This window comes from Babylonia areolata, chromosome 27 (genome assembly GCF_041734735.1).
Source record: "Babylonia areolata isolate BAREFJ2019XMU chromosome 27, ASM4173473v1, whole genome shotgun sequence".
In the NCBI taxonomy this organism is placed as follows: domain Eukaryota; kingdom Metazoa; phylum Mollusca; class Gastropoda; order Neogastropoda; family Buccinidae; genus Babylonia; species Babylonia areolata.
The window spans coordinates 29,894,551-29,904,374 of record NC_134902.1 but is presented as its reverse complement, the minus strand read 5'-3'; the positions used below and the strand labels follow the sequence as shown (position 1 = coordinate 29,904,374).

At 39.9% G+C, this 9,824-nt stretch overlaps 1 protein-coding gene across 1 annotated transcript in view; it reads right to left on the bottom strand.

The window, feature by feature from the left end:
* Positions 1-2,516: 2,516 nt before the first annotated feature.
* LOC143301636 (CD151 antigen-like) overlaps positions 2,517-9,824 on the bottom strand; it is a 54,263-nt gene continuing 46,955 nt past the window's right edge. The window contains exon 9 of the mRNA XM_076616060.1: positions 2,517-8,778. Within this exon, the coding sequence (XP_076472175.1) occupies positions 8,719-8,778 (60 nt within the window). The 3' untranslated portion in view covers positions 2,517-8,718. The remainder of the gene's footprint in view (positions 8,779-9,824) is intronic.

Here is a 9,824-nt window from a genome sequence, read left to right as displayed (position 1 = left end):
GGTCATGTGGTTAAGGTTACCAGCAGCAGGGGAGAACCTCTGACCTGACCTGAACTACACAACCAGTGAATGTCCAACAACCCTGCTGGTCTCATTGCCGGACAAACCCAGGACTACTGGGATCACCTGTACAACCCAACCGTGCTGTCACTGCAAAGCAACCTGACTTTAAGCAGTCACTGGTTGGAAATGTCTGGAGAGTGGAGCAGCAACATATAAGTATTATTATATAAAAAAATCTTTAAAAAATTTAAAAGATACCAAATCAGGGTCAAAGAAAAGTGAAAGGTGCTTAGTTAAAAAAAAAAAAAAAAACTGAAATAAAAACTTGTAGCAGCTCAATTTTTACCATCCTAAAGAAGAAAAAAAAAGATTATATCAAAAACACCAAATGGATCTGACATGGGGAACCCAACAGAGGCCCTCAGAAATACCGTCTCACGGGTCACTCAAGCGCTCAGAGTTAGGTCTCTGACCAAAGACATAAAATATCAACTGTAATAATGATAACTTTAGATGACAGTTTCTTCAAAGACTTCTTGAAGCAGAGCAGATTTTATCAGAAAACCTTCTTCTTCTTTTTCTAAAGATTCTACCCTGCGAAAACATGTACAGAAGAAATAAGTCATAACATGACACTGAGAAAGGAATGGATTAAAACAAACCAGGAAATATGCACCCCCCCCCCCTCCCCCCCACACACACACCCAACCCCGCCCCCAACACTCACTGTACAGAGAGAAACAGAAAATGTAAACAAGTCAGCTGTATTGCCTCAACAGCCTTCACAGAAAAAGGGAGATTCTCTTCTCCAGCTACAAATAAAATGGCCTCCCTCTCTTTACAAGAGAACAGATGCAGAACAAGCAGACTGGATACCTTCTTGGAGTTTAAGCAACAAGCTGTCGACTGAAAAAAAGTCTCCAATGAGATTCACTGAACCCATTACAGGCTGACAAAAAACTGTTGTTGTTTATAAACAACAATGAAAAAGAGACTCAGCAAGTTATCAACAAAGTATTTGATCATCACAACACATTTCTTTCTTTTTTCTTTTTTTTCCAGAACAAGGTTCACCAAACAAAAAAGTTATGACAGATAATGAAAAGATTGTACAGGTAACAAGATTCACACCGCACAGAAACGTTATGACAGTTAATGAAAGTATTATACAAATAACAAGATTCAGCGAATAGAAAACAATTATGAAAGTGATAACAAGCTTCAGCCAAACAGAAAAGCTTTGAAAGATTGTACAGATAGCATGATTCACCAAACAGAAAAGTAATGAAAGATTGTACAGATAACAAGATTCACCGAACAGTACAGAAATTATGAAAATGACATAATTCATCCAAACAGAAATTAAGGTATAAACAAGAAAGAAAAAGATGTAGCATCACTTACAGACTAAGGACTTCGGATATAAAGTCATTGAACAGAACTTTCTGAGGGACTTTGAAGACAAAGTCGTAATTGTGTAGAAGATCTACAAAGAGCAACCATAAACAAAGAGACACCTCACCATCAAGAGATTCTCATGATTTAAAAGAAAAAAAACAACTTGACACGTTGTCCACAAAAGACTGAAAGTTAAAAGCTGAACACTGTAGCAATCACCACCATAAAAACAGCATGATTATAATCTACAACATCACAAAATGGCCCAAGTTTAGAAAAAAAACCCATAAGATATATGTATATATATGTATATATAATATATGCAATCCAGTTTCCATTAAATAACCCATCGACACGCAGACAATGAATGAGCATGCAGCCGACAGTTTCTAACAACAAGGAATCCTCAATATCCCGATATAAAACATCTGCCAAAAATAGAAAACAGTTCCAGAAACATCAACAAGCTAAATCCATAGTTAACAAGACACAACAATGCGGCCATTTGCAGGATCAATAACAACTTACTTTTCATCGTAACACCTCATCAGTTTTCATTAGTAATTCTTCTGGATTCTTCACATTTTTTTTCAGTTTTTTTCTTACTTTTAGTAAACTGTTTCAACATGAATTCTTTTTGCGATGTTTTCTCACTCTGCAGAAAAGTACAGATTCCAAGCTGTCTTAAACTCGTGATCAAACCACAATGGTTTGCAGTGTCATTTACATTGTTATGTACTGGTACATAGCAAACTTCTTCCAAACTAGTGTAATGTTTTGTTTTCAGTTGTTGTTTTTTGTTGTTTTAATTTTGGTGCGCTTGATTTGTTTTGAATACAAATTTCAGTGATTTTTTGTTCATTTAATTTTTGTCTCTTTTCCATTCACATTTTGTTTTTTGGATGTTTTGTTGTTGTCTTTTTTAATTCTCTGTTTGCTCTTTCTTTCACATTTTCTTTTATAATTATTATTTATTTATTTATGTACGCTTATAGTTGACTTCATCAAGTTTTTGCACCTTATACATATTATTCGTAGTGGTAGTAGTAATTTTTTTTATGTATTTATCTATTATTTGTTCACCCCCCTTTTTTTTTTCTTTTAAAAAATTTTTTTTTCTCAAAGCGCGTTGGGCTATGCTGCTGGTCAGGCATCTGCTTGGCAGATGTGGTATAGCGTATATGGATTTGTCCGAACGCAGTGATGCCTCCTTGAGCTACTGAAACTGAAACTCTTTCACAGAAGCCTGTACAAACTGCAAAAAAGACGAACCACCCTTCATCCTGTATGGCAGACATAATTACGCAGAACACTTTCTTAGTAACACGAGCAAGACAACAGCAATCATCTGCTATGGCCATTCAGTATGATGTGAGAGCTAAGGCATTCCAAAAATGTCCACAACTGTGACACAATAATACATCTTGTGGCTAACACCTTTTTTTTTTTTTTTTTTTTTTTATAGTCCACCAGACAACACAGAACACACACAACGAGAGCTTTAAAAAAAGAAGCTGGAACACACATACATCTAAACTGCTCTCTTGATGGCACAACACTGAACACAGCATCAGCATGGCAAGCTGTCATACGGCCAACAACAGGGTCTTCATCACTTTAAATTTTGTTTTTCTTTTTTTCAAAGACAATAGAAAACAACTTCAAAATCAAAACAATTCAATCTCATACACAAGCTAACCGAAAAAAAACAATAACATGATTATTAAAAAAATAGGTCATATGTCTTTAAAAAAAAAAAATTGTGTGTGTATATACACATCATACAGAAAGGATTCAACAACTTTATCCAAGGTCTCCAAGTGTTTGCCTTCCGTTCTGCTGACACATTCAACAGTCAACTACAGATGTTTGCACTACAGGGCTAGCCAGCTCTAGACATGGTCAGAAAACTGTTTCCAGTGACCACACCTACACAAAATGTAAATGCTACAGAGTGGAATGCTTCTCATGCTCAGAGCTATTCATGTAAAGTACACCTAACACCCCCCGCCCCTCCCTCCCAGAATAAAAAAATCAAATCTTAACCTCTCATGGTCTGAGCCATTTATGTAAAGTACATCTACAAAAAAAAAAAAAAAAAAAAAGGCATTCGGTAAATCCTCAAATCTTGACTTTTCAAGGTCTGAGCTATTCATGTAAATGAAACCTGCATGAAAACAAATGCCTTACGGTAAAAACTAAAATCTTAACCTCTGGTGAGCTGTTTTCACTCATCAGAAGTTTGTAAAGACTGTGAACTTATCTAGACATCAGAAGTTTGTAAAGACTGTGAACGTATCTAGACATCAGAAGTTTGTAAAGACTGTGAACTTATCTAGACATCAGAAGTTTGTAAAGACTGTACACATATCTAAACATCAGAATGACATAAAGACTGCAAACATGTCTAAACATGAGAAGGCTGTTGAGACTGTAAATGTACCTAAATATCAGATAGTTGCAAAGACTGGTAACTTATCCAAAGAGCTCTTGAAGAATAGCTACTTGCTTGTGGTGGTGTGCCCTTTTCAAACACAATAAATATTGGCTTGGTGAAAGGTGGGAGATGGCTGTCTTGTATCGAGCTACCATGCTACCTGTTGAACTGACATTCAAACGGTGTGTGGTGGTTAAAAACGTTACATGCCTCATGTGGGCTATTTTTTTTTACACAAATACTCTGTTTAAAAATAAAAGAAGAAGAAGAAGAAAAAAAAGGCTGAACACTTTTTAGCAATATGAGCTTTTTCCATACATCAAATCCACACAAAAATAACGCCTGAAAAATTGTCATAATTATATAGTGAGCTATTTTCCGTACTTCACACCCCAAAAACAGGGGCTGTAAAAACCTGAATGCTTGTCAGGAAGTGAGCTATGGGTATACAATACACTCCAAAGGGGGTTGCGTAAAAAAACATTTTTCAAAAAGGACAAAAGTTCTGTCATCATGACGTGAGCTATTCAGATATATATGTATCACATCCAAAAGCATGACAAATAGACTGGAAGCTGGTTCTGTGGTGAGGTAACATCATACCATAACACCCTAAGGCATTGCACACAGACTCAACGCTTGTATCGTCAGCTAGACCTTTCATAAACTACATCCACAGAAGGCACTGTAGAAGTGCTGAAAATGTTGTATGTTGTGAAAAAAACACAAATACTGACAGCTTGTCATATCATATCATGAGCAGCATATGCAACACTACCTTACACCCCAAAGAAGGCATAGTTTAAACAGTTGAAAGCTTGTCATGTGGTGAGCGATTTCCTGAACATTTCAATTCATAAACTGATGAGCTATGTTCACACAGGTGACAGAGGTGTTCAAAAGGGCTAAAACCAGGTAATGCATTGAGCCGTTTACACCGTGCGTAAGTCTGCATCACAGTGAGCTGGTCAGACTCCTAACCCAAAGGATAAACACCTTCTCATGTGGTCATCGACTGACACTTCTTTTTCCAAAATGGGAGGAGAGAAAAAAAAACAGAAGTTTCCAATGTATTGTGGTACTGTTGTACATTTTTACTGAAAGGACCCCTAAATTATTATGGCAGTAAGCTACTGTCATAATACTGACCCCCCACCCCTTCCCCTGAAAAGTAATCTAAATTTCTGGGTAGATAACATTTGTAAGCCTCCCAACCTCCACGCTAAACCCAAAAGAAGCCTGTCCTTGAACCAAGAGCTGGTGGTTTCCATAACACAGGAAACTCTGTTCTAGACCTTGCCAACACTGCCACAAATCCCCCCACCAACTGCTATCCTTTGGTCTGGATTCCAGCCATTCGAAAAAAAACCGACAACACAGAACGCATAGCATGCCCTCGACATGAAGGCAACAACTGACCGCGACAGAAAAGTCCCTGGACACGATCAGAAGCAAAATCCTTTCAATTTATTTACTTTCTTTTTTCCAGACTAGACAAACGACACACAGGCAGAACATGAAGAAAATGGCACCATCCAGCGATAACACACTCATTAAAGCGGCAGCAGAACCAACAGTGAAACATCTTGAGGTTAAAAAAGATATAGAAAAAACAAAACCCACCACTGAGCAATGCCAGATGGCTGTCTGGGTCAGAAAGCAGTGAGCTTCCAACACCACACCCATCACTGGACAAAAAAGTTTTGAACTCCATCCCCAGCCATCCTCTCTCCCTCCAGTGACGACCACCACACCGTGGCCTGCGGAGTGCCATGCTCAGCTCTCTCAGACCTTGCTGGCCAGTGAATTGAAACACCGTCCATCTGGTCCAATGTTGGTCTGGCAATGTTGAGAAAACGAGTCAAATGCTTCCAAAAAAGTATATGTGTTTTATTTCACTGGTACAAAATATTGAAAAAGTCCCATACTCCTCCATCTCACCCTCGCTTTGTCATTAATGCCCACTTGTTGCTTTTGCGAGGGTGTTGCTTTTATTGAGTGTGTTTCAGTCTTTGGTAATATGCAGTGGCTGTGTGCAAGGACGAGTGAAGGAACACCACCACAACAAATTACTTTGTCTGAACATTGGTGCGATAAAATCTCTTTGTCTCTTTGTCAAAGAACCGAACCACCAGTCCTTCAGTCAGCATCTGCCGCTGTTTTGTAGGAGGCGACAGGCAGACCTGGAACTCTGGAGCAGAACCCACAACCTGATCGCAGCTGTTGAGTTGCCTCCCTTCTCAAAGTCTTGCTGCAAGTCACCACACGACTCCTGCTTGCTCCGGTTCACTGTTACCTTGTGTCAGCACGGTTATTAACTCAGCTTGTTTGCTGGAATTATCTGCCGCATAGCTGTGTTGATTTTTCTTAGCTTGTTTGCTGGAATTATCTGCCGCATAGCCATGTTGATGTTTCAATCAAGTTTGTATAAAAACAGAGAAACATTTGAACAGACTGGCCATCTTCAACGTCCTGTCTCTTCCAAAGTAACATCATGTGCACCCATGTTTGTTACAACAATGTTTTTGTTGATGACATCGAATGACAGAGACAGTTTATTTTGTAAGTTTTGCGCTGTGTCTTGATAAAGCATTTCGACTGAAAGATACACAATGTATCTTAGTTCTGATGGTAATGAGTTACGCAAGAAGCTGCACTGTTTACATTAACAGCTTCCACTGAAATGTAAAATTCCGTTACAGTGCCCTGTTCATTAGGGGCTGTGTCCTTAATCAACATGAATAACTCATCAGTCTGTGCCCTGCTGGCTACATGGAAAAAGAACAGTAGCAATTTTCACGGCTGACTTGTAAATCTTTCAGACTGCCCTCATGATGTACTTGACCAGTCCAGTGTGTTGGGTGCTGTCATCGCACCAGACCTGTAGCAGCCAGTGATGGGAGAAATCTCCTATATTTTTACTCACGTCTCCTATAATGCTTTTTTTTTTTTTTTTTTCATACCAAGCATCCGCTGACAAGAGAAGCCCCCATGATATTTCCATCAAACCTGACTGGTCAAAGACTTTGTCACCTCTCTCTTATATTCAAAATCACATACATGGGTTGGGGTTCACATATAAAAACACTATGTCACAATTCTTCGCAAAAAGAAGAAAAGAAAGAAGAAAAAAACATATAAAGTGAAGGCATATTTCTTGATGCTGTTTCTGTTTTTTTCAGGCGCCTATTCACCAACACTGATCGCCCATCCACACACACACATATATAAAATAAACAACTAACGCTTTGTCTACTTGTGAATGTTACAGTACAGCACAAAAGCAGAAGATACAACTACCAGAGTGGCTACAATCACAGTGGACCTGCTGTCCCTACAAATCACTACAGTCCATGGAATCCATCACAGAGAGGTTGGGTGGGGGGGGGGGGTGCGGGGGGGAGAGGGAGAGAGATGAGAGAGGGGGAAAGAAAATGACAGAGAGGGAGAAAGAAGGAAAGAGAAGAGAAAGAGAGAGAAAGAGAAGAAAAGCACAGATGGAAGAAGGCTGACCAATGAAGACACTGATCACACCACCTGCCTACCCCACCTGCCCACTCCCCGTCCCCTCCCCCGCAACCCCCTGTCTTCACCCCACACAGCTCACCACCATGGTGACTGACTTCATTTCTGCACTACACCTGAACCTAGCAACAAAACGTTGTCAACTTTCAAATCCTCAGGCGTGGTAAAAACCCATCATAACAGCACCATCATCAACTTTCCAACAGGCAGGCTTGGTAAAAAACCCAGCAAACTGATCAAGGCCTGAGAGGAACGTTGGTGAGTGTACACGTTTACTTACAAAATGACAAGTCCAATGTCTAGAGGCCACAATTTTCTACACAGCATTTTGTATGTGAACCCCCAAACAAAGACCTTACAAATGACAAGCTACTGGTGCTACACACTCCCCCCACACCCCATCCCAGTTTTCTGTGATCAAAACCTTCTCAAGGCCCTGATAGCAGAGAACTACATCTTTAAACAGAAACACAACACAAAATCTCTCTTTCTCTCTCCAGATATATATATATATATATACATACGCTGCATGTCAAACTGTTTACAACCTTACAGAAGACCTCACACAGTTTGTCAAAGGAAACCGGTCTCCAACAAATTCATGCCCAAATAAGACAAATAACTCTTCTCCGTCTATACTATTTTGGGTGGGGGGATAAAACTTTTCTATCTTCCCTTTGTAAAAAAAATAAACAAAACCAAAAAAACACACAAAAAAAAACAACTTGAGACTCCTGCGTCAAATTGAATAATGTGCTTCTTGAACTTGCGCTTGCTGTATGTGGGTATGTGGGTGTGGGTGTGTTTGCTTGCGTGTTTGTGTGTGCACGTTTGTTCATGTTTGCTGTACTTGATGAATGTATATAGTTTATGTATAGTGTCGTAGCATGTTAGCATGTATGTATGTGCAGATGCTTCTTCAAGTATGTGTACGTGATGTATGTAAGTTTATGCATGTTCAACCTTTTAATTATAAACACCACAATCTCCCTGCTTGGGATGTGTGAGCATCAATTCATGAGGGAGTCGATCTGTGTCAGTGTCACTCTGTGAAAGCATCAATCTTCATTACTATCATAATTATCAAATCAGGATAGGAGACGATGATGATGACAATGAAGAAGAAGAAGAAGAAGAAGAAGAATACAATGATGACGACGATGATAAATGATGTTGCAGACAGATCCCTGGAGAGGCTCGTCATGACGATCGACAGTGCCAGAAATCAGAGCGGTAGCCAAGGTGTTTCCTGGTGAGAGCAGTGAGAGAGGTACTACTACCTACTGCTGAGGGAGAGATGTGGGGAGTGGAGTAAGTGGGGGGAGGTGCAGGAAGAAGAAAGCCCTCATGGACTGTTAGTTCTTTTCGTCATCGATGCTGCGGCACAGGCATATGGCAAACACCAGGCCGAAGATCTGTAACAACGGCATGCACACGCACACATACACATTGACACGTACATGTACACACACACACACACACACACACATGCACCCAACATACAAATTCATGTAAATAAATGGAAGAATTTATGTGTACAGGAGTGCGAGTGTGTGAGTGAGTAGTGTGCATGTGTGTGTGTGAGTGAATGAGTGAGTAGTGTGCATGTGTGTGTGTGAATGTGTGAATGAGTGAGTAGTGTGTGTGTGTGTGTGTGTGTGTGTGTGAGTGAATGAGTGAGTAGTGTGTGTGTGAGAGTGAATGAGTGAGTGAGTAGTGTGTGTGTGTGTGTGTGTGTGTGTGTGAGTGTGTAATGTGTGTGTGAGTGAATAAGTGAGTAGTGTGTGTGTGTGTGTGTGAATGAGTGAGTAGTGTGTGTGTGTGTGTGTGTGTGTGTGAGTGATAGTGAGTAGTGTGTGTGTGTGTGTGAATGAGTGAGTAGTGTGCGTGTGTGTGTGTATGAGTGAATGAGCGAGTCATGTGCATGTGAGTGAATGAATGAGTAGTGTGTGTGTGTGTGTGAATGAGTGAGTAGTGTGTGTGTGTGAATGAGTGCGTAGTGTGTGTGTGTGTGTGAGTGAGTGAGTGTGTGTGTGTGTGTGTGTGTGTGTGTGTGAATGAGTGAGTGAGTGAGTAGTGTGTGTGTGAGTGAATGAGTAGTGTGTGTGTGAGTGAATGAGTAGTGTGTGTGTGAGTGAATGAGTGAGTAGTGTGTGTGTGTGTGAGTGAACGAGTGAGTAGTGTGCATGAATAAATGAGTAGTGTGTGTGAGTGAATGAATGAGTAGTGTGTGTGTGTGTATGAATGAGTGAGTAGTATGCGTGTGTGCACAACAAAACATTATTTCTTTAAATTCATCTATACAATACAGAATCCCTTCAAAGAGTTGGACAAAATAGCTGTGAACACATCTCATGAAACCTGCACTATAATTCTAACACACACACATGCATACACATACACACATGAATGCTCACACACAAACATGTGTGCACACACACACACACACAATCATACACAT